General features: G+C 31.9%; 2 protein-coding genes across 5 annotated transcripts in view; one reads left to right on the top strand and one right to left on the bottom strand.

The window, feature by feature from the left end:
• LOC141453707 (uncharacterized) overlaps positions 1 to 2,342 on the top strand; it is a 35,689-nt gene extending 33,347 nt beyond the window's left edge. For all 4 annotated transcript variants that reach the window (XM_074127235.1, XM_074127233.1, XM_074127234.1 and 1 more), the window contains one exon: positions 86 to 2,342. In XM_074127235.1, coding sequence (XP_073983336.1) covers positions 86 to 500 — 415 coding nt within the window. In that variant the 3' untranslated portion in view covers positions 501 to 2,342. The remainder of the gene's footprint in view (positions 1 to 85) is intronic.
• On the bottom strand, positions 1,833 to 24,975 carry LOC141452228 (uncharacterized). Its single transcript, XM_074124154.1, has 12 exons — positions 24,842 to 24,975; positions 20,555 to 20,812; positions 20,354 to 20,479; positions 20,029 to 20,270; positions 17,918 to 18,091; positions 16,715 to 17,120; positions 8,414 to 8,481; positions 6,063 to 6,321; positions 4,743 to 4,868; positions 3,964 to 4,202; positions 3,704 to 3,874; positions 1,833 to 2,437 (listed from the first exon to the last, which is right to left on the bottom strand). The coding sequence occupies exons 1-12, from the start codon at positions 24,953 to 24,955 to the stop codon at positions 2,023 to 2,025; spliced, it is 2,598 nt and encodes an 865-aa protein (XP_073980255.1). The 5' UTR covers positions 24,956 to 24,975; the 3' UTR covers positions 1,833 to 2,022.
• Between the last annotated feature and the right edge of the window lie 945 nt (positions 24,976 to 25,920).

The following is a 25,920-nucleotide window of genomic DNA, read 5'->3' as shown; positions in this document are numbered from 1 at the left end:
ACTCCCTCAGTAAATCTGTTCCATGCAAAAAAACTCCATTCATTTTTTTGGTACTCTTTTCTAACATTGTTTTCATTATTTTCAGATTTGTGGATTATCAACTCACCCATTATAATTCTTTTGCATGGGACCTGACATATTTCTGTTATACTAGCATCCTACCAGAATTAAGGAGAGCAAAGTGCATGGAATTTGTTAAAATATATCATCAAGAGTTAACAGAGAACTTGTTATTTTTTAAATATCCAATCGAAGAAATACCAACACTGAAACATGTTATACAAGAAATGAATCGCATAAAATTCTATGGATTTCTACTTTTGACTTCAATATATCCTTGGACAACTGCAGAAACTGATGATCCTTATGACGTGGAAAAAGCTTTAACTAATGAGGAAAATCCTGATACTGCAGTTAATGTAGAAATATTTACTTGTCTGAAATATCGTAGAATGGTGCAAAATGATTTTAAGGAATTTGTTAAGGAGGGTATCATATAAATTTGTAAATAAATATTTTACTGTATTTAGTAACTAAGTAAAAATAATGTGGAACTTTCTGATTAATAGTACTTTTATTTCAAATTAAAAATCACAGAGCAGACAATTTTACAAAAAAAAAAAGTAAAAAATTGTCAGGCCTATTTTTCAGGCTCTCTACATCAAATCAAGTGTAGTGGACGAGGCGACTAACAAACGTATTTTGGTATAAATTTATTTTATTAACCACTTAATAAAATCCATGGCCTAGACTAATCGAACTAAGTACCACAATACATCTTAGCTTCGCTGGCCTCGCCTCTAACCGCTCAGCTAATCACGGAGCCTATTTTACAACAATTATGAGTCATTTTCGCAGGTTGTACGATTTCTATTAAACTCACGACTGTTTTCCTTCCCTTACTAGTTTGATTTATACTTAACTATTATAGTGGCTTTCATTAATTTTTATCAAAACTGAATCTTTCATAAACACGCAACGAATGGTACAAAGCAAAATGCTTACACTTTATTTTGCGATTTAGTGCTATTTTCTTTATAAATTCTTTGACGATTTGATTTGTAATTTTCAAGTGCTCTCTTTACCTGATTGGTATAATCTATTAATATTTTATTCTCAGACACACGGAATGAGTTGAAATAAGCTAACATACATTTTACATTGGCTTCTGCAGTCTTTTTAACTTTACTACTAATAAAAGTTAGTTTAGCATTCGCAGACTTAAATATCATCAACCTTAGATATCCTCAGATGTTGCGTTCTCAACAGACCAGAACTTTTTTTAAGAATCTTTTTCTAAATGTAGAGATTTCACTTTCCATTATCTACTCTCATATCTTACTTCGAGCTTACTAATTTAAACATCCGCTTGCAGGCGGTATAGACTTAATTAAAATAATTGATAGATCAAATTATTAGAGCAGGTAAGCATGAAATTGTGTGTTCTAGAGGAAGTGCAATGAACCGCAGCCTTTGCATAGCTATGATCCAAATGAAATAAGCTATTGTAAAATCGCTATTATATTTCTTGTAGAGATAAACTGAAATCATACTTCATTTACAATTTAATAATAGAATTTTGTCTTATTAGGAGCTTCTACTGTCCATTACTCGATTGTATTGTCAGATAAAAAATAACAACCGAATGTGTTGCAATCGCCGGCAGTGAAGAGAAGGCACCGATGGCCAATGATCGGATGTTTACGCTCCTTAAATTTATTTAAAAAAAAACAAACAAAAACAAAAATCTAACATACTTTTCACAATTGACAAGAGGCTAATTGAACCTAGTTCTGCCAGAGGGATACCATGATTTTTCAAAGAAACATGAAAAGGATTAAAATAAGTTCTTTATTCTTTATTACATCAACAATCAAGAATAAAACTAATAATAAAATATCTACAATAACTGTAGAATAACTAAAGATTATTATTAAGAAAACTCAAAGTTTTAAACCGCTAATAACCAAACTGGCATTTAAAAACTACAGAATTTCTTTCTTCATCTTATTTTTCTTGTTATCAAATGATTCCTTTTTTAATAAAATAGTGCAAATCGTCTTCAATGCAATTTCTATATTTTAGAGAGCAAAACATATCAACATTAATTCCTTCGCTAGGTTTATCCAGATTTTTTAGAATTTTTTCCAAATCCATAGCTTCAGTAGTATCCGCGGTTGTCATTACATGTATAGATATCAATAGTAGAAAACCAACAAATTCCAATCGTTCCATTTCTTCCATAACTTTATCTAATGTTGGAGTATCGTTCTCTTCGTAGTTAAAATACTTCAAATTATTAATTAACGATTGATGATAAGCGGTTAGCAGCTCTTTGTACTTGGCTCGGCGTATATCGGGACGAGTGCTATTATATAAAAAGTAGGTTAAATCCCAGGCGAATGAGTTGTAATGTGACAACTGGTAGTCAATATACCTAAAAATTATTTTAAATTTTTATTATTTAAATTAGTTTCTTAACCCATAAAATTATTTCAGTAGTAGAAAAATTTGCTAAATGTATATTATATTTCTTTTACTGTATTTATTTCTATCATTACTGGCTTCAAAAATGGAGTAATTATTGTGAAACATGCAACTTCCTCAATAACAAATAACTTGTAACTGGCCTTGTGATATAGATTCAACAACTACTTTCTTGTTGAAACTCAAGGAAAACGAGAACTCCTCTATTAAGCAGTAGTAATCAGTGACCAAAGTTAAAATAACAATAATTTTCTAAGAGTTTTCCCAATAAAACAAAAACAACGAGAAAATTGACTGAACCAAAATGAACTTTGCACGTCCATAGATTCTACTACCGCATTGCTTAACTACCAAATTTTATTCAAATAATACTGGAAATTTTCTGCTTCAATGTTTATTTTTTTAAATATATTTATTTAATTTAAGGCGCGTCAACATCTGGGGTAACTGGCACCTGGCTTTTGGATAGTGTTCTCAGTTAAAGGCAACGCTAACCATTACCGGGCAGCGAGCGGTAAGAAGCTCCTAGGAAGAGGAAATTAGAGAGGGCCTGCAGCTGTATTTGAACCCGGGATCTTCGCGTGGGAATTCAGTGCGCTTCAAAGTTATATAATACTTTTTTCCAAGTAAAAATTTTGGCCAGAAAGACTGTCTTTCGGTGAATCCTGAAATCTTGCACAAAGAAACCAAAGAGTCAAGCTGCAAAAATGCGCCACCTACGTCGAGTTGCAGGTAAAATTAGATAGTATAGGGTTGTGAATGCTGTGGTAAGCCTAGCTTCGATATCAAGACAGTTGTAGAAAGACAAAGACTTGGGCCAGTTCAGCCATCAATTTATAAAAATCCAATTTGACCTATTAGAAGAAGGGAAAATATGTGAAAAATAGAATATGGATACGGCTTCACTCTCTGAAAGAAGTTAGTGACTTGAAAAATATTAGTTGAAACCAGCGGCCTCTTAGCCAACTATGCAGGGATCGGCAAGAAATAAAAACCATTTGGTGAACTCGCAGTGGGCGAATAGTGGAGGAAAGCTGCCGAAACGCGCGGACATTCGCTATATTTGAAGCCATGTCGCTATCTAAATATTTACTTTAAATTTCTACACCACTGTATTTAACCTTCGACAAATTCTTCGTTCTTAAGTTACTTTAAATTTACATTTACACATTTTAATGAAGATAATTCTCTAATTAAGAATTCATTATTTGTATACTTCACAGCGCATGGTGTATTTGTTCCTTCCACATGTTTGAACATCATGTTATTTGTCCAACAGTCACCGTGGTTTAATACATTAAATCTAGATTCATCAACTGGATCCAGTTTTGAGAGTTTTTCCTGTGTCTGGCTTTTTACTTTTCTTAGCCTTTCTGGTAAATGCGTCCTGCAAGTAAAGAATTTAATAATTTCTCTTATTGTGAAAACATACATATGTCTATTAAAAATCGGATGAAAGAAATGGAAGAAATTTACCATTTATCACCCCAACTCTTCTTCACAGCTTCTTCGAGGACCGTCAGACTGCTGATGAAACAGATATTGACCAGCAAAGGTTGGGAGAACAGAAAGGATCCGAAATCATTTGGATAAATCAGAAGACGTTTCAGTAATATTTTGGACATCGCATGATATCGCCCGAGCGTTCTCATCACCAACATGCTATGGTCAAAATCTAGATTCTCTTTTCTGTTCATCATTACAAAATTTTGATCCTGAAAGAATTTATTATTAGCTTATAAATTGGAATTATTTCAGAAAGCAATTAAACTAATTGCTTTATTTTTAGTTAAATTTCTCGTAAAACTTGTTTTCCCCTAGAAATACGGTTTAACTGGAAAATGGGCTTATTAAAATTTAATATTTTATGTTGGTGCTTTCCTTTTTATTTATTCAAAGACATTTTCATCCCATAGATAACAATAAAATTAGTTGTAATCTGTAACTCAAATAATTTGCCCATGCACCAGTAAAATGTTGACTCTGGTACAGTTGAGAAATAAATTTAGCTAATGCAATAAAACATTTGTTAATGAGTTAATGATTTACAGGCGTACCTAATCGATTCGTTTACTGAGAACTTCCCTTTTTAACAGCTTCTTTGTAGTACTCTAATCCAGGAAAGCTATATTTCCTATTAGTTATGAAATTTACTAAGTTTTAATTTAAATACGGAGTCATTTTTAAAATTTGTATTCTTAGTATAAAATTCTAATACTATAGATTGTAAGTTAAGTCGCAATTAAATCACTTACTTGAAGATCATCAAGAACGATCATGTCATACGGAGTGTAGGTGATCATTTCGCACCATAATGTTTCCCTACGATCTTCAAATTCTGCCATTAATGTTTTCATGCCTTTTAATACTTTTGAATACATCTGTAATATACATATAAAGTTAAAATTTTTATTACAATTGGTGAAACGAAAAAAAATCAATTATTCAGATTTAGATTTTTCATTGAAAATAAAAGTTTTTGAGCATTAATAATCAATTTCCTCACATAATGCTCTTTTTTCTATTATGTAACTTTGTGCAAATGTAATCACTTCGCAATTTTGTCTTAGTGTTAGCATTATAGTCGGATTCAACAGCAGTTGTTTTTAAGAAAAATGAATGCTAATTACATCGATTTATTTAATTTATGGGGAGAAATTAATGAATTTAAAGGTCTTAGTTTAAACTACAAAATGGATGCTGGTATACACCAAAAGATATTGATTTTAATGATAGTATCTGGAAAGTAACCAATATTTTAATTGCCTTTATCATTCAGGTATTAACTGGGTGATTATAATAGTATTTTTTTTTTTTTTATTAATCGCACTCAAAGATTTCAATTCTGTTTAGGCTAATTCGCTAAGAATTCCTTATACTTTAATGCTTAGCTCTAAAGTCTTGACAGAATTTTAAGTATAAAGTGGATCACCTTATGAACTTGAAGTTAAATTTGAAAAAAAAAATTCTGTAACATTGAGCAAAAAAAGTTCAAAGGTTACAATTTTTAACACTGATCGCCAAATGAAATTATTTTCTTACAAATTCAAATATTACCTTCGAAAACACATAGTATATAAAATATTTAAGCAAGGATTAGCTGAATAGCTGGTTTTGGTTTCGAGCCCTGCCTGCCTCTAGATTTTGTTTAGTTTCTGTAGGTGCCTTCACAAGTTCATGACCTGTGATGCCTTTGCCGAAAGAACACTATCACTAAGAAAAATAAGTTTATCGAACTAAGTTTCAATTTTACTGAAGTAAAAAATTATCGAAAACATTTTGATTTTGGCCAATCAAGTTTTATTTGATTTTGTAAGAAGGGTTAATATAATTGAAAATCACTGCGTTATGCTTTTGTTAATCCATATTACTCTATTTCGTTAGGAACTTTGCAATGATAGAGGCGAGACTTCTCTATTAGAGGAACATTTTTTTTTTATATGTATTTATGTCAAAAATTGTTGAGTGTACAAAATAAAGTGCATTAGCGAGTTGCATAAAAATATCATGGTTATTATTTTATTTGTGTGTAAATAAGTTTTAATGATAATTTTATGGTAAAATGCTTTACTTACGTGGATTTCATTTCTAAAGAAAGAAAACTCCTGCAGAAACTTCTCTTGGGCTTCACTAGGTGGCAACTTTTTAATAATGAAATACTTGACAGACTTTTCTCCAGAACAATATACGATTTCCAGTCGGTATCGCATGATTACGCTACAATAATTTTCGCCTTTTTCCATAGCTGGCTTTCCATCAATACTAACAATACTGGATATGTGATTTTCTTGCCATTTCTTCTTGATACGTGCTTCTAACACTTGTGGCTCCATCCTGTCAGGAGAATGTAAGAAAATTATCTAACTAGACGTTTGACTAGTTTATATAGTAATGGTGCAACTAGTCTAGAATTGTTTGTATAAGTAGTTTTTCTTTTTAAAGGAAATGTTTACTGGTTATAAGTTATCTTAAATTGTGCCAATTAGTTGGCTTGAAAATATTTATTGTTTCTTTGAAGCTGTTAGAGCATTTAATTAAAAACTTGAATCACCATTAATTTAAATTAAATTGGGTAATTTTATTTATTATTTGTTTTGTTTCTAAGCGAATAAAGTGGGAAAAAAAGAATTATTAGAACATTAATTCTTTCTTCACTTCCAGTCTGTTCACTTCTCAGGATACATCTTTTCTTTTTCGCTGACAGATTTTCACCATTTTATGCACTTTTTTTTTTTTTAACTGCGCTTGAATTCATTCAAATGGAAGAATTTTTAGCAAAAAAAAATTGGATTTTATTTTTCGCGGGGTCTGATCCAGTGGGCGATTCCTAATTGAAAACGTGTGAGAAGCACTAAGCCTTACTTATAACATAATTTCGGTTGAATTTCATGCTCTTAAATATCATGGTTTTTAAACTACACCTCTTCCTTTGATAATGAATAGTTCCACAAAATAAATTAAAGTATCTACTTTGTGTAGATAACGAAGTGTAAAGAAATCATTGGAAACATTTTTAAAAATCTTCCTAAAATTTAAAAGTTCTAATCAATAAAATAGCTTTTCAGTGGTTAAATATTCATAGTATTTGGGATTTATAAATATTAAATTCCAATTAATAATTCTATTTTACACAGTTACATATTTCATGATGCCATTTTGAAAGGAAGCCTCCCCTTTTGTGAATTGCCTGCCTAAAAATTTCCTTAAATTTTCAAAAGGTGCGGTCAAGCAAATTTCTCTGAATTTTAGTTGCAGCAATTAGTTGTTGAATCCTCCCTGTATGTTTCCACAATATTTAGGTAGTTTAGGGCAAATCACTTCCCTCTGGAACTCCATAAAATAAACTTTTTTTAAAGCTACATTTCAAGCATAAGTTTTAGGCCTTTTTATTTTTTTCGCTTTATTTTTATATTTACAACTGCAACAATTGTTGCACCAAGTAAATCTGATCTTATTGGTTCAGTTCTCTTGAAAAGTCATGGTTGGAGCAATCACCCACTGGCGAAACTCCTTCACAATGATTTAATCACAACAGATCTCTAGGCCATTTTCGCTTCAGTCGACGAGGAGGATTGTCTGGAAGGTTTAGAGAGGAGAGTTGTTGGACAAGAGGATTAGGATGGAGAGCTAGGAGGCTGTGAAATTTACGGTAGCGAGACTTTATTAGGTCAGTGACGAAAGGGATGTGAAGGTCGGTGTGTATTGTAAGGTTAGAAATGTAGTAAGGAGCATTCAGGATTTTCCGTAGGATTTTTGACTGTAGTGTCTGCAGGCGTTTGGAGTTAGAAGGTTTGGTTGAGCCCCACACTTCAGCTCCGTATGTCCATATGGGTCTTAACAGTGTTTTGTAAATTGTCAGTTTGTGGTTCGAGTTTGGATCTGCGGTCAAGTAGTCTAGTAAGTAGCTTGTAGCGTCTGTTCACGTCTTGTCGTTTCAGTCGAGTATGTGGGTTCCAGGTGAGTCTCTTGTCAATGTACAGTCCTAAGTATCGTACTACGTCAGCTGGAGGAATCGTTTTTAGGCCTTAAAAATTTAATTCCTTCACCCTGCCTATTGGCAGTGTTGTTACACGATTTTTTCCTAAAACTGGAACTGTTTCATTTTATTTTGTCCTCATTTATTTTATATAGATTACAAGAGCTTCCATTACAGCAATTACCCTCTCAGTGAAGCCCAGAACTGTTCTAAAATAATTCAAAAATCATTTTGGGTACACATTGTTTCAAATACAAAATATACCGACAAAATGTTATTTCTGGTGAAAACAAATTAAGAAATTTTGTCAGAATTGCAATATTTTGTTTTTCAACAAGTAAGACAAAGTAATTAATTAATTAACTAATAAATATAGAATAAATCAAATAAAAATTAAAAAAAAATAAATGGCACTATTTATTGATTCATATAAACTAATGTTCTACCTACTCATTGTTTTTTGCTGGAGCCATTCTTATAGCAACAGTAGATAATATCGCAGGAGAGTAGTCCCTTCGCTATATAAAACAGACTGCAACTATGCCAAAACACACTCAGACACAACATGAACGCTATGATCACCAGAGTTTTGTTAACTATAAACTGTGTCAATAATTTTGGAGAATAATGTACAACATCACTTAATTGCCGTACAGAGAAGTATCATTAGTAACATGCAATAGCTAGTTAGATGCTTCTAGTAATTACAAACAATGACATGTTGTTTAGTAACCATTCTATTCACATAGACACAATGGAATAGTGGATTTTATTGAATTGATATATTTTTTCTTAATATCTAGGTTTGAAAGATATTTTTTATTTTTATGAAAGATTAAGGTAAATCATGTTCGCATTAATTTGCTTAAGAATCCTTAATCTAAAAAACTGGAAGAGTGGAGAATGTCTAGTTAAGATCATCCGCTTAAACAACAAACATCAGGTTTAAAGGAGAGGGTTTTAGATTGAGCGTTTTTTTAATGGGTGTTGGCATTTTGACAAATACTAGCTCAAACATACAGTAATATTAACTGGTTAAAACATTTAAGTACACCTGGGCAATTATAACTTAACTTTGTGTACCCAGTTCATACAGTGTCTGAATTTTAGAATAATGATTGTTTATTTTCTAGCTTTGAATTCTGGCTAATGTAAAGTTCCTTCTTTTTCTTGACCTTTAATTATCCTACTTCACCTCCTAGCTATTTACGCCTTTTCTTTCAAAAATCCATTACCATTAGTCTATGGCAGCATACAAAAAGCCTAAATTTACAATTAAAGTCCCTTCTTAAGCTAGTGAAAAGCTGTTACTAATTTCTATTTACATCTCACATCAAACCGATTGTTTATACCTGATCAAACGTTCTGATTATCTGTGCCGGGCGAAATGTCCTCATACTGTAAAAACTACTTTATTTATTTTCTGCAGCATGATGACCTGTGAGGTTCCCTGAAATATAAAGACTTATACACACTGAATAAAGCAAGCATTTAAGGAAATGAAAACTTCCTTGGAATCATTAACCAGCAATTATTATTTTGTAATATAATTTTATTTCTAAAATCTAAGCGTGAATATTCCTCATAATTATTTTTTATCTTAATTTCTCCTCATCTTTGTACAAAATTTTAATTATTTCTTGAAAGTAAATTTTTAAAAGAAGTGTAGTAAAAAAGATAAAACTTAGTTAATGAATCAGTGTCATCTCTATAATCTATTTCTCTAAAAATCTATGGCTACAGGGTTACTTTAAAAATGGAAAATATAAGGAAATAAAAGAGCAATTTTTAGGCAGGTTTACGTGCTTATTCCATAAGAATTTCTGGAATCTTCCCGTAGAAGGTATCATCGCATGCTTCACGTTACAATCAATTTTCCACCTGAATTTGCAATGAAACATTTTCCATCCACTGGGGTCAACAAATATTTTTCATATGTGACACATTCATGTAACTTTAGCATTTTTAGTGGTTAAAGATTATGAAAATTGAATTTTTTGAAGCATATAGAAAAACTGTTCGGAATAACTGGTGAAGAGTGAAAGGATTAAGCAATGGTAACATGCTAGATTCGTCCATAGCAGTTTTCCAGTCCAGTTTCTTGCTGTAACTTATTGCTTAAGATGGACAAGGTTACCTTGAACGAGAGAACATGCACCAGAACATTTGTAGGCCTTAAAAACCATTTAAGCACTTCCACTGTTTTCAAGCAAATATTATATTAACCTTTGGAATCTGTAATTTTCTCTATCATATTGTATTCTTTCAATTGTGAGCTTCTTTTTTTAGGTAATGCTCAAATATTAGCTTGACATTCTCTATTTTGGTCTATTGCTACCACTTTTTCCACCAAATTGAACCGAAAGGGTCAGTATCATTGATAAATAGTAAAACAAAACTTATTTTTTCCACTTCATAAAGCCAAGTATAATTTCTATATATTATTACTCATGTTGTTATTATTATTATTAATTTATTTTAAAACATTTGGCGTAGTAATATTGTTATTTTTGAATCCATCATTGAGATGCAGCTAATATATGATAATATTACCAACTATTATAATCATATAATCAGTGACTCAAGTGGAAATCTCAGTGACTAAGATGACTGTATGCTTTTGGGCGTTTCTTCAAATTTTGCTCTTCCTTGCGTATTGGAGAGTAATTGATCCTTAATGGGCTATTATAGGTTTGAGTTTTCAGTGATCCTTCCGTTATTACTAGACTACTTCCAGCTTCCAAGCGCAAAAGCTGGAAGCGAACAAAGAAGAAGTGAGAAAATATAAAGTTCATTGATTGTTGAATTAGTTGTATACTCCTCATCCACATTACTCTCTTTATAATGCACTTCCTCACACATTGAGGAGGGCTGGCAGTTTATATTACACAAAGAAAGGCTCAAAAAATAAAATAATAAATAAATAAAAATTAGGAGCTAAGAAAAGATGGTTGTAAAGTTTGTGAATAGAGCAGACGATAAACTGTAAAAGATTAAAAATGTTTTTCTTACCGTCCATGCTTCTAATAACAAAATAACCTCTTGATTGAAATAATTAGTGTTAATAAACTTCTTTAATGGCGTAAAGTTTTATAATATTCTGTGGTGAAGGGTCACTCTGTTCATTTCTTAATTATTAGTCACTTTAGTTGATCTTTTACGCAGTTACACTCGACTAATGTTTATTTAATTTTGAAATGTTCTTTCGGCGAAAGTAATGGCCGTTTAGTTAAGAAGATACTTCGTAGAAATGCGTTTAGAGATCCCTTTTATCTCCCAACCTTAACGAGTAAATAATGACTGTAGGCAGATCTGGGAATGAGATGATAAAAATTTTATTGATTAAGTTGAAGTTCTAGTTTAGACGGAAAATATAAGTTCAAAATCAGTAGGAGAAATATACCTTTTGATGAAACCATCTTATATATAAATATTTTATAAAACCATTTTGCATCCATTTATTGCAGCTTGTCAGACCAAATTTTAGGGAGAATACGTCCACTTATGAATGGGTACTGTAGCGTTAGAGACTGCTTATGAGTGTTACCTAAACGTTACTTCTTCAAGGTGTTTATTACTTCATGTTACCTTGTTGCTACTATATACGCCTCAGTATTCGCAGAATTGCGAGCAGATGAAGTGGTCACAGATTTCTACCAATTCATTTGGGTTAACTAACGTGCATCTTTAAAGGAAAGGTGAAGGCCGTACGCTTAGCAGTGTAGAACTTTAAAAGAAGATGAGGAAAAAGAATTAAAGCAAACTTCGAACACTCTCAGACAGTTATTTCGTCTAAAAACGTTCACAATGGACTGCGGTGGACGATGTTTTTAATTGCCGGAACTTCATAAGTGACATTAAAGTTCATGGTCCCGAATTTGTTACGATGGATTCAAGAATAACTGGGTGAGGCCATGTAATGAATAAGAGAATAGGCTTGCCAAAGATTACAACTTTTTAGAGATAAATAGATAATAAATGGAGTAGCTACATCAACGAAAATAAGCAGCTAGTTCTATTGTGACTTCCAAAAATGTTAGTGTTTGGCACAGAGTATAGATGCGAATAACTTTTTTATTGGTAATTTGCAATAATGAACATATGTTAGTGTTACCTGCGTGTTCTCTTAAAACCAAATAGTTGATTACATCAGTCTCTGCTGGTATTAATTTTATTGTGTGGGGTATTTGAGGTGATACTGTAAGAATGATATTAAGTATGCTGCAACCTATCAAATCAAATGAGATAAGATGAGAGAGAAATTCTAACAATTCAAACCATAGAAAACTATAGACTAGAGAAAACACTAAAATGTCCGTATATTCACTAATCAATATATAATTATACCTAAAAACTGATCCTATTTGTAGCTAAAAACTGTTGTAAGGATGGACCTTAGGCTTTCAAATACTCAAATCAAACCAATAAAAGTTCATACTAAACTAAATATTTTTAAATATTATAATTCATTTTGAGGTAAATATTATTATTTATTTTTTTAAATCTTTTATTGAAATTGACAACTGCAACAACTGTTACAACAAGCAAATGCGATATAAGATAACAATATAAGGAATTAAGAATTCAAGATTGGCGAGGAATCGGTCAAATAAAAACAACAACTCCAACTTTTTGCCAACGTTTCGACAAATATATTGTCTTCTTCAGGGCCTGGATATTACAAATACAAAAATACAAACAATTTAGAGAATCAGTAACATAGAATATCAGTAATATATAAATAAAATACAATAATTTTTTATAATTATTGAAACTTACGTGGCTATGCGGGTCGGTTGAGTTACAAAAACTAAGAACCAGAATTGGAGAACAGGTATATATAAACAGATATAGCGGGACTTATACGGGAATTTTGGTACTGATTTGGACAATGGGACACATTGGCAAAAAGACGAGTTGTTTTTATTTGACTGATTCCTCGCCAATCTTGAATCCTTAGTTCAATAATTTACGGTTACGAAACCTAGATATTAATATCAAGAATATGATCGGAGAAGGCACCCAGTGGTGTCACTCCATTAACGTGGAATATACTACACTGCTATTATGATGGGAGTACATCACGGGGCCATCTTCTTGGAGGATCACCTGGTATAGCTGGAGAAGGTAGGAGTTCTATGAGAGGGTTAGGAAAAGCTGCTGTAAAGGAATAAAAGTTGAGAAAACGAGATTTTTAATGAAAGGAATTTTAAGAATGCGAAGAGAGTTGGAACGTTTAGTCGATCCCCATACGTTGATGCTAAATATTATTAAAATTAAAAAGTCAACGTTTGTTTTAAGTATTTATATGCTTAACTTATAAAATGCTTCTATTCAATTTTGCTATGTAAAGAAAAAAGATGGATTAAGAAAGAATTTAATTCCGCTTAAATTAAATAATATCCAGCGGATTTCAACATAAACATGTTAAAAATTATACCTTTAATTTTCTCGTCAATATGTTTGCACTTAATATAGAGCATTTGTCACTTTATGGTACAAGTACAATTTCAAGCTTGTAATTGCTTATGTAATTGCTTAGGAATTGCCTCATCAAATGGCACATGTTGCTATGCAAGCCATAATTAGTACAAGTGTGTTACAAGCATTTGCAGCGTGGGAACAAGCACTCCACTAACTGTGTTTCAGATATTCACAAACTTGTATTAAATTGAACAATCAGTTTATTTTATTTTTTTAAATAATAGAAAAAATAATGAGGGATATAGCTCAGTAGTTAGCGTATTGGATTCCCACGCGGAGAACTGGGGTACAGTTACTACTGTTTGCCCTCGGAAGTTTCTCTTCCTATTCCTTGTCTGGCGATGAACTGTTAACTGTCTAGAGGCGGCAGTGCACTGTAAAAAGCTGCGGTGCCCAGTAACTCAAATGTTGAAGCACCTTAAATTAAATAATAATAATGATAATAATAATAATGAAATAATATAGAAAAATCAAATTGATAAAAATAAATTTTTCCTAATAGTTCATGGCTGAAGTCAAAAAAAAAAAAACTCGCATATGTTCTCAATCCAAATTTTATCATAAATGTCTCAACATTTACCTCCACAAACTACCGATTACTTTTTCACATTATCTTCCTTCTAAAACATTTACTGTATCAAACATCCTATAGTACGAAAAACTTCAGGTTTTCACCATATCTTTCCAAGAAAAATTTAATAATCTAACTTAATGGAAATTCTCACTTATCAAGACTCAGAAACCATTTCCTCGAATCAACTATTCCATCGTGTTGTGGATACGAATTCTTCTCTTAAGCGGAGAGAATGCAATTTAGGTAGTTTCTTGCCATTGAAACAAGCTTATGCTTAGGTAAAGCGTCTTCAATACTCACGAAGTCTTATATCACAATCCGTTATTTGTAACATACATAATAAAAAGTATGTCAATATCGTAAAATACAGAGATCAAGGCCAATAAAAACGCTCAAGATATAATAATAATTAAAAGGCCCAAATTAAATTATATACCACCTAAACCTGCAAAATATTGATTGAATTTGTATGCCAAGATTGGTCAGTTAGTGTATGGACTCCCTGGAAATACTGTTACTCTATGGATTACAAACTATTTAGTATTTACTTCAATTGAAGTATAAATTACTGCTTCAAGCAGTTAGATCCACAATCTTAAAATGTGTTGAAGTGCTGTTGGGTTTGATTCCCATTCTAGGCCTTGGGTTTTATTTAGTGCGATAACATAAAAAATTTATAGTAATGTATGCTAGCTATCCGACTTCGCCCACGACTCGTGATTGGTTGTTGTAATAGGTTTCAAGCCCGCTCGAGAAACTGCATTACTTTATTTTGCTTTTAATACCAAAAAATATTAAAATTTTCCTTTGATTTCAAGTTAATGGTGAAAAGTGTGCACTATTTTTGCGGCAGACGTTTCAACAGCCAAACGTTCTTTTAGATAAAATCAAGTTTACGTTGTATAATTTTTATATAATATATAAATTATATAATATATAATGCATATTATGCATACTGCTACACATAATTGCATAATTAGAAGTCAAATTTGGAAAATCGTATTGAACACAAAAAATAATAAAATAAACATTTATTATTTCGATTAATAATAATAATAAGGTGTATATTTCCAATTTACAATAAACGTAATGAAGAAAAATTACAATATATAACACAAATGCATGGACTTGGTCCATCAGCAGAGAAGCACCTAACTAAAATTCTAACTTGATACAAAGCAAACAAAAAAATAAAATAAAACAAAAATACATAAAATTTAAGAGAAGAAACTAAAAATTAAACTGTTCTATCATAAACTTCCTATATCTACCTGCACATATACAATACATATTAAGCTGTGCCCAGTCCTTACCATTCAAATACTCTAAAAATTGGGGTTCACCTAATTGTTTTGTCCCAAAACATTTAATTCTGAACTCCCTTAAAACAGGACAAACGGCAATGTAGTGGTAGACATCTTCCACTTGACCCAGATTGCACAAACTGCATAAATGCTCTTGCTCACTTCTCCCAATTCTAAAATTCAGTCCTAAGAGCTGACCTCTTACCTTAAAAACATTTTTCATTAAAATAAAATTGTTATCATCTGCTATATAAGGATTTTGTAAACTCAATGACAAATCCTTATATATACTATGATAAACAGAACGATTTGCTTTTGACAATAAACTGCATTTAAATTCATGTTTAATTTTATCTAATAAATTAACTATATTAGGTGAATCACTATAATTTACTTCACAATCATATTTTTTGCATAAATTTATAAAATTCTCGTGCCAAAACAGTTTTTTATTAATGATTTCTTGAGCAAGTAACTTGGTCAACCTGGAATTATCTAATGACAATACTTTATGAATATAGTTGATATGCAGAGATAAAGTAAAGATATATAACGGACTAGCCCCTGTTTCCAAATATATTATATAGTCCGGCGAATTTCGTGGAAGAGAGAATATTTTTTTGATGAAAAAGGTGAATACTCTTTCAATAGAAACAAACCGCCTAAAACCCCAAACTTGCGCAGCATAACAAATAACTGCTCTTGAAACAGCGTTGAAAACTTCCAATTTCGCTGATATGGGGACACTATAATTTTTCAATAAGCTGCTATAGGTCGAATTTATTCCAAATTTAGCAGTAGATACTTTTTCTAAGAAATGCTGTCTAAAAGAAAGCCTTGGCGACACTCGAATCCCCAGATACTTATAGTCATTTACTATTTCTAGATTTTCTCCAAGATATGACCAATGTTCATTTCGCGCTAACCTCCCACCATTATATCGATTATATCTTCCTACAAGTAAACATAAGAAATGTTTATCTGTTAAAAAATTATCTTATCTTGTCTTTCAAGATATCAACAATTTCACGGTTCTAATTTGCACCTGAAATAAAACATTATTTCAAATCTTAATTCAAATAGAAGCTGTTGTAAAAGCAACCGGTATAAAAAAACTATCCTCTGCTATTTAAAAAAACTGGGTACTTACAGAAATTTTCGACAAATTCATTATGGTCCAATTGCGATATTTAGCACTTGAAATCATAAGCTGGTTTATTTAAAACAAGCAATTTCTTGATGGCGATTGGCAAAAACGCAAGGAGTATGTACACCATGAGATTACTTGTATCAAAATAACTTCTTTGTTTATTTAATCGAATACAACAAAGAACTAACCTAATTACAAAAATTATCAATTACTCTTCTATGTTTCTATCACATGCATTAAAATAAACCTCTTTCCATCCAATCTTTCAAATCATCTTTGACACCATCTTTAAATACTTTATTATTAAACACTTCTGGATTGTAAGCATTCGCAATATGATAGTCGAAATTTAAATTTTCAACAATAAATGGTTTATCAATATCCGCACAGGTAAGTGCCATGTTAGTCAGACATTCAGCCACGGCAAAGTATTCAACACGTGTCGCCTCTGCCATGATAAGCTCAAGTGTTGGAGCATTTTCTTCCTTATCATAAGTAGCTAATGTTGACTGTAGAGCAGACTGATATATCTTTAAAATATTTATATAATGCTTACGACGTATGTCCGGTTGTACGCTGGTATATAAAAATGTAATAATATCAAATATGTAAGAGTTGACGTGTGTGTTTTGAAAATCAATAAACCTGAAAAAATAGAATATTAAAAATAAGAAAGTGAATAATTTTGGAAATTAAAATATTCAATTAGTGAATTTTTAATGCCAATTGGTCAATAAATCAATATTTCAATGAATTTTTGTTTTTTAAAATGGGAAATAGTCAAGGATCAGAAACTGCTCGGTTATCAAACGGGCATTTTATAGTTAGTTCTGCCATTAGCTCAATAGCAGCCATGGGAATGTGTCATTCAAATACTTCTTGGTACGTTTTAATTTTGAAACCATAGTTATATTCGTTTTGGCAGAAAACTATTTTTCCATAATTCCTCTTAAAACTCTTTTAAATGTTTAAGAAAATGTGTATTTTGTATCCTAGCCGAAAGAAGAGAATATATTGCACTTTTTAGAAAGAAAGGCTTTTTTTAAAGAAATCCTACCAAATTCTTAGATTTGGCAGACACTTTGGAATACCTGAAGAGGTTAAAGGAAAGGCATTCATTTGCACCAGAGTTATTATTCCTGTTTGCCTTCTCCCACTTCTTACAACTTCCTAAGAAACCTCTCTCCCATAATTTAGGATGTTTTTCCTCCTGACTGCCGACTCTTCCCAGAACTTCAGTAGAAAAATTTGTGGCAGCAGCGTTGGGAATTCAAGTCTACTTAGGTACTTAGATTTTCAGAAACGATTCAGCCCACTGCACTAAGGGGTAGTTTTGAATTTAATTCGAGAAAAAGGTTTAGAAACCGACAGTGTCTTATAAGAAGACCACTACCAAAAATTTTTGATCTGCTTAATTAATTCGATAACATAAAATTAGCTACTTCACGGCAATAGGTAGTTTATCATCGTAAGGACAGTATTTAAACATCAGGTTGCAAGTCCAACTATCACCATGTGCGACCGTTTGGAAACTGTCATCTTTCATTTCAAATAATTTAGTTATTTTTTCTACAACCTTGTCTTCTTGCTCGGCTAGCCTGGTAGCTGTCTCTCTCCTATAACAGAAAATTGCGCTCAAATAAATCAAGTAAAATGAACTCATAAATATGAGAACAATGTAAAGCACAGAGCAGCATTCAGAATAGTTTAGAATAGCAACATACAGGCAATCTATGCTAACCTAATTTTTATTTTTCCATCAGCCCATTAGCTTAGATGAAGGAAAAGAAATTCCAAATTTGACACAAAAAAAAAGAAAAGAAAAAGGAGATTGGAAAAGGAAAACAAAAAAGCATTGTTTGTTCTTAAGAAAGAAAAACAAGGTGAAATAGTTGACGAGTTTTATTTAATTTTTGATTTTATTTATTTATTTATTTAAAGTAGTGTAATCTCAGCAGCTGACCTTTGTTCCAGATTATGAATTCAACATTTTGCGTCAAAGGTTGATTCTTAATAAATTCATTAAACTGAGACATATTTGGCAATATTTCTGAGTTTTTCTCCAAACTGTGACAACAACTCTTAAGAAAGCAGGTCAGTATACTAGTCAGTATTCCAAAACATTTATGCTTTGAAATTACCCTCAAAGTTAAGACTGGAGCAATCGTGATCTCACAGAAACTCATTGCTAAAATAAAAATGAGCAATTTATATGGGATACTTATGCTCTATACCAGGGGTCGGCAACCTATTTTAAGTAGAGAGCCATTTCTCCTTAAATAATTTTAATAAATCTTACCAAGAGCCGCAAGGATGATAGTGTACACAAACTCTGCAGATCATTTGTATTCACAAATTATTATTTTATGATATTTAATAACATTTAAATGCTTTAAAACTGTCCGGTAAGACAGTGATAAAAGGGTTGATCGTCAAAAACTGCACGAAAAAGCGTAACGTTGAAAAACACCCAACTTTGACTATTTTATACATTTATTTTCACATATTGCAAAGTAAATAAACAAATAAATAATAACTGAACCTGTGTTTGAATGAAAATGGCGGCAGTCTTTTATAATTACGTACTTTATTTTAATATAATTCTATTCAATTTCAAACCTATCACATTTAAAATTCTTTTTGAAAAAATACCTTTACTTTAATAAATGAAATTTTAATTTGTTTCAATAAAATTGAAATATACAATTTATTTTGGACAGGCTGAAGAGCCACACAATTTGGATAAAAGAGCCGCATGCGGCTCGCGAGCCGCGGGTTGCCGACCCTTGCTCTATACTATTTAACAGGAATGGGATGTAATACAACTTTTTGCTGATTAAACCTCTGACGATTCAATCAAGGAGTCTTGGAGTGTTTCCACTGCTCAGGAGAGTGATTGTTCTAGGTATCACAGATCAGAACTCAAGACTACTCCTTCATCTTGATGCCCAATCCTACTGGCTTCACCAGCTCCTTGCACTGAAAATATCAGCAACAAGTGTGAAACATATTCTATACCTTTAATGGGAAGAAACATAACACTGACTCCCTCGTGTACAAGAGCAATAACCTAACCCTCGAATGAAATCAGTATTGATTCATGCCCATGATTTCGATCCTGCAGAGGTACTCTTTGTGAAATAGGATCCTGTAAATGCGAAGTTGTGCCTTTCATACGAAAGGAAAAGAGGTTTCTGAATAAATTACGAGTTACCTGGAACAGTGTGGTGGCGCCAAGGGCGAGTGGACAAAGCATTTATCTTTCTTAGCTTCTCTTCCCCCGTTTATTGATCAAGTGCTCAACCACCTACATCTTCTTTACAATACAAATCCCGAGGACTCATCAATTGAAGGAGAGTACCAGTTAAAGCAATAGATAATGATAATATTTAAGTTGAAAGATGTAGTTAAGCTGCCTAGATCGTTATGAGTAAATTTGAATTTCACATTTCATACTTACTTCGTCTCTGTTCAGAACATGGTTTGGCCTAGTTGTACAAAGTTACAAATTAATGTAAAAAAAAAAAAATTCTTACTTTAATCTGGCACTTACCATTCAGCTCCCCAATCACTTTCCATAACTTGTGATAATAATTTAATTCCACCAGATAATAAGTGAACGACTACAGGCGAATCGATCTGCATATAATGCAAATTGAGATCATCTTTATTCAATAGACCTTTCTGCAATACTACATGACCCATTGCATGAAATCTACCCAAACTGTGCATCACTAGTTTCGTATGGTTCAAATCTAGTAGTACTTTTCTAATTGGAGCTATAAAATTTTGTGCCTGAAAATTTGTATTCTATTATTTTCCATACTACATATAAGTACAAATTTAATGAATAATAGAAAAATACAACTACTACAAACCAATAAATCTTCAAAAATAATCAACGTATTAGCCTTATATCCAATTAAATTGCACCATAACTTGTCATTAAAATCTTGACGCTCATTCATTAATTGTTCAAAACATTGCAAAACATGTTCATACACCTGTAACAAACAGTATCTCATTATCCATGTGCTTAAACCAGTTGCCAATTGTTTTGACTATTTTTCGTAACTTACATAAACTTCAGCTTTAAATACTGGAAGGTCTCTTAAAGTTTCAGCTTTACTTTCATCGCTATACATTTTCTTGAAAATTAATGTTTTCTTGGCTTTAACTCCATTTCCATATATAACAGACAAGGTTGCTCTCTGTATCTCGCTCAAATAATTATTTCCGACTGGAACTGGGTTATCAAGTTCTACGTTTAATACTGTCTGTACAGATTTATCACTCATGTTCTTATTCAACAAATCTTCTAACCAAATGCGCTCATCCTGTAAAGAGATATATATTTTATTTAAGTTTGTAATGTTTGAAGTTTCATTTAATTAATATTCTTACAAACTAATTAAATTCTAAAAAATACAAAATACAAAATAAAATAAAAAATAAACTCCATCCAATACCACAGTTAACACAGTTGTGACATCGGATGGATATAGAGCTATTAAGTGTCTCCACTTGAAGAGTTGTTTTTAGTGTTAAACACTAGTGTAACGCTTCAACCCTCCTCCCAGACTTTAGGGGTTTCAATTTAAAAAAAAGAAAACCTGGTCGACACTTTAAAACTTTATTATCTTACATAAAAACCCTTGACTAATAATTAACTAATTAACGTAAATTGTAAATATGTAACTTAACTAATAATACACGTAAATTGTAAATATGTAAATTAACTAAAAAAGGATAAAAACAACCACTAAGACAAGAGTTCCCCCTTACCGCCCGTCGCCCTGCCAACCGGGACCAGAGAGTGGCACCCCAAAGACCATAGACAGATTTGGCTTACCCGCCGCCAACACCTGCAGCTTGCCCATTCCTCGCCAAAAATCTTCTCGTCTTCGTCAGGGTTTTTCGCACTCAGCTCCAGCCACTCCTTTCGCTCGCACTCACTGTTCTGTTTTCCTTTTCTTCTTTTCTCTCATACTACCTCTCACACAGACCCACATAGACACACCCTACACACACACACCACTCTCTAGGCCCCCACCATTCCGTCGGCAGCGCGAACAATGCTCCTAGTAACTTCCTGACTATGCATTCTAAGACTACATTATAGGTATCGTGTTACGTCCTCCATGTATAACAATTTAATTCTAAAAGAAAATGTAATTACAATTCACCAAACCCACAATTCCGTCCCTTACACTAGTATGAGATGTCTGCTAACTAAATTTGGGCCAATTTGGGATATTAGGGCGATGAATCGGCGGCCTTTCAGGGTTTTCTTGTAGAGATTTTGGCTGGAAAAGTAGTTATTTTAGCCAGCATGCTGCAAACAAGTCCATTTCACAAGCCTATTCCAATCAAGAAAAATGTTTTCTTGATTCAAAAATGTTTTGAACCTTACCAAACCGAGTACTTATGCCGTTTTAATCTATTCTACAATAATATCTTTCTGTAGGGTACGCCTTTTTACTTAAAAGGAAATGCGAATATTGATCAATTAATTTAAATTTTGAGAGAAATAAATTTACATTTATGAAACAATAGAGCTATCTAGTAGTACTGCAATGTACTATACTCTCGAATTGCAATTCTTTATGTTTTTCAATTTATTAAAGCTGTTCCTTTTTCTACAACATTTATTAAAATACTTGGATTCTCACGTAATGTATTTATTATTTATTTGGCTATTTCATTTTAATTTTTGATTTTTTTTTTCGGCGCATCGACAACCTGGTCATTACCCGCAAATAAATAGCTATTATTATTATTTATTAAAACTGTCCGGTAGGACAGTTGTATAAGGGTTGACCATCAAAAACTGCACGAAAAAGCGTAACGTTGAAAAACACCCAACTTTGACAATTTTTTTCTCTTTTTCTATAAAAGATAAAATTCCCAAATTTTCTTTAAAATAAAGGGCAAATCCTCCTTTATGACTGTAATTTTTTGCAACAACCCAGATCTAATAGGTTTTGAGAAAAAAGTTGCTGAAAATGAGCAAAAACGGCTTTTTCAAAAATTGTTGTTCTTGTTCTTGTTGTTCTTCTTCTTCTTCTTGTTGTTGTTACCTTTTTTGTAAACAACGTAGCGCCTAAACGCGTGAACCGATTTTCATGAATGAGGTGTCATTCGATTCGGAATTTTATGTAGATGTGCCTTTTGGGGGTCTCGGCCCTGTACATTGAATGGGAGAGGAGTTAGCCCCCTTTATGTAAGGCCCCCTCCAAAATTATTATTACTAATTACTCTGTAAATCTTGGCCCGATTTTGATAAAATTTGGTAGGATGATAGGGTTAGGGCTCCCCTACCTAACAATAAAGCGACGATCTGCTCTTACACTTGTTAAGGGGAAGTATAGCAATCGTTTCAAATTATCGACACGTGAACCGATTTTCATGAATGAAGTGTCATTCGAATCGAAATTTTGTACAGATTTGTACTTTAAAAGTCTCGACGCTATGCCTCATAAGGAGGGGAGTTCGCCCCACCCAAATAAGGCCCTTTCTGAAACTATTATTACCAATATTTCTACAAAGCTTAGTCCGATTTTGATAAAATTTAGCACGAAGAAGTGATTAAAGCTCCTCTATGTGGCTGTGAAGTGCCATCATGCTCTTACACCTACTAAGAGGAAGTACTGCAATCGTTAAAATTATCAATGAGTGAACCGATTTACATCAATGAATTGTCGTTCGATTCAAAATCTTTGCCTTTTAGGGAGAAGTACTGTAATCGCAGTTTATTTTTCTTGCTCCTCTTAAAAGGAAGTACTGAAATCGCAGTTTAATTTTGCTATTTACGTACAAATACCTTCCTATTTTATTCAAAACGCTTTCTCAAAAAAATGGTTATTGAGGATGGTTTGGGGACCGTAACTATAATCATTCTTTAAAAAGATCTCTCCAGTGGTAGTTACGGTTCCGATTTAACACCTTATCAGGTTATAATGATAGAATACCTTATTCCAAATTTTAAAAAATCTGTAAAGCAGACGTAACTTTGCAAATAGACAAAAAGGAAAATCTATCCAAAAGGTACAAAAATCTCCTTAACAAAAACTTACAGTTTTAAAAGTTAAGTATAAGGGTTGATTAAACGCCAAAAGGTACACAAATCAGCAGTTCCCAACATTTCATTAATACTTCATTGATATAATTTAAGTAATTTTACTGCATTAACTTTTCCTTCACATTTTTTAGAATTTATTAGATGTCACAGACCCTTATGCTGGCCAGTTCATTCATAATATTTTTTTATTATAATTATGATAAAATGAGTGATGAATTATTCTGAGTAGTCACATATACATGCATGTTAAAGTAGAAAAAAACAAAGTTAGAGTCGGCCACTTTTTAAATTTCAATCACGGAGGATTCAAAACAATATTTCAGTCTTAAATTCGTCTTACCGAAATATTCGTGAGCACAAATAACATACATTTAATAACAAGTAGATTATTCAACAATATTTACTCATTTCTCAATTGTAATTTAATTTAGTCCCCCTAATTTTACTTATGGTAAAATACTGGAATAATTAGCTGTCCTAAAAATATGCATATCTTTATTTTCTTTATTTTATATTACATATATATAACATTGTGGGAAGAACACCTAGATTGAGAATGTAATTGAAGAAAACTATATTATTTGCGATAAAGCCAGATTATTTATTACTTATTATTACAAACGTTTGACTACAACATAAAATAACAATTACTTTAATCGAAGAATGAACTTAAACCAATGATTTTTATTTAAAAATAAAAATAAATGCATAAAATTATTGATGTAAAAAAAGTTTATGAATTTTTTAGCCTCTTATTTTTTTTATATTTTTTATAACGTTTTCTTTTTCACCTGTGATTAATAGTTTGATTATTATAGATAAATAGATATTACAGTCAATCTAAGTTAAATGGTGTGCTACTTGAGTAAATATTTTGTAGACGAAAATGGCCAGCATAAGGGTCTGTGACATCTAATAAATTCTAAAAAATGTGAAGGAAAAGTTAATGCAGTAAAATTACTTAAATTATATCAATGAAGTATTAATGAAATGTTGGGAACTGCTGATTTGTGTACCTTTTGGCGTTTAATCAACCCTTATACTTAACTTTTAAAACTGTAAGTTTTTGTTAAGGAGTTAAAAGTTTGTAATAGGATATTTTCCTGAGGCTTGGATATAGTCCAATGTTATTAGTGTCGGCAAACCAGGAAAAGATAAAATAAAGTGTGAAAATGTAAAGAGCTAAAAACTTAATGAATTCGTTTCCCAGAATCTTAAGACAAGAATTTGACAGCAATCAATATAAATAATTTCTTAGATAGATTGAAAATTGGAACAATTTTACTTTCGTAGAAGTCCACAAGGCAATAGAACTTTTCCTGTTGATGCACACTGAAAGGTTTTTTGTTTCAATTACAAACAGGTGATAGAAGATATCATGCCATGCACCATTTGACATATTGTGATGTATGCAATACACATCAAATCTAGAGTGTTACCATCCGCTATTTGGCCGTCCCCAGCTGGCAGCAGTCAGTCAGAGCGTCACTAATTCCAACTGTGACCACAATGATCTGTCACTATCTATCTACCTCACAACAGCCGCCTACTACATCATAACTGTTCTCTATTACTTATCCAATTTTAAAAATGAATTAATTCAGGTGTCATTTATACGCAATTTATGAACAATTAAATATATTATGTGTTATGGCTATTTAATTAAAGTTTATAAATAATGTTAGTAGCTTTTATGTTTCAAAATAAACTTTTTCAAAGCAGCTGGTGTAGATCTTTTGATTTCAGTTTGACCTGCAAACACGATTTTAACTTTCGACGGTTTCTTCTTAAACCGTGAAGGATGGTGAATATTCTATTTAATAAGTAAGTTCAACCTTTTATGAAAAACTACCTTACACTTCAGGAACAATTCTTAGGTGAGGAATCAGTTCATTGTTTAATGTACACGATTCCCATGTGGATAAACCGGTTTTGAATTACATTTTCTTTTCCTACGAATTTCTTAATCCAGTAAAGGACAAGGTTCTCTAAAAAAAAAAAAACGCTTACCAAAGAGGTAAGTAATATATTTTATCAGAATGGTTGGCGAAACACCATTTGACCCTGGATTGAACATAATAATTTAAAAGTAATTATATCTTATAAAATTTTATAACTCAGTAAGTGTCTGTTATATTTATTAAAAAATGTATACAATCGAAATTAAAGAGATAGATTGTGTATATTAATACTTACCATTCTGTTGGAATTATTTCAGATAACTGAACGGACTGTCCTTGAGAAAACTGGTGAATCTATGTTCCCCACTACTTGTACCAACTTTTGCTATTAAAACCTTACATTCTTAGCAGTGACCAAAATAGGAGGCATTAAGAGATGTAATTTTGTTCATTTAAAGTCTAA

Source organism: Rhodnius prolixus, unplaced genomic scaffold, assembly GCF_049639745.1.
Source record: "Rhodnius prolixus isolate KJV_2025 unplaced genomic scaffold, Rpr scaffold_3, whole genome shotgun sequence".
In the NCBI taxonomy this organism is placed as follows: Eukaryota; Metazoa; Arthropoda; class Insecta; order Hemiptera; family Reduviidae; genus Rhodnius; species Rhodnius prolixus.
The sequence above is the reverse complement of the archived record's forward strand: the minus strand, read 5'-3'. Positions and strand labels throughout refer to the sequence as shown.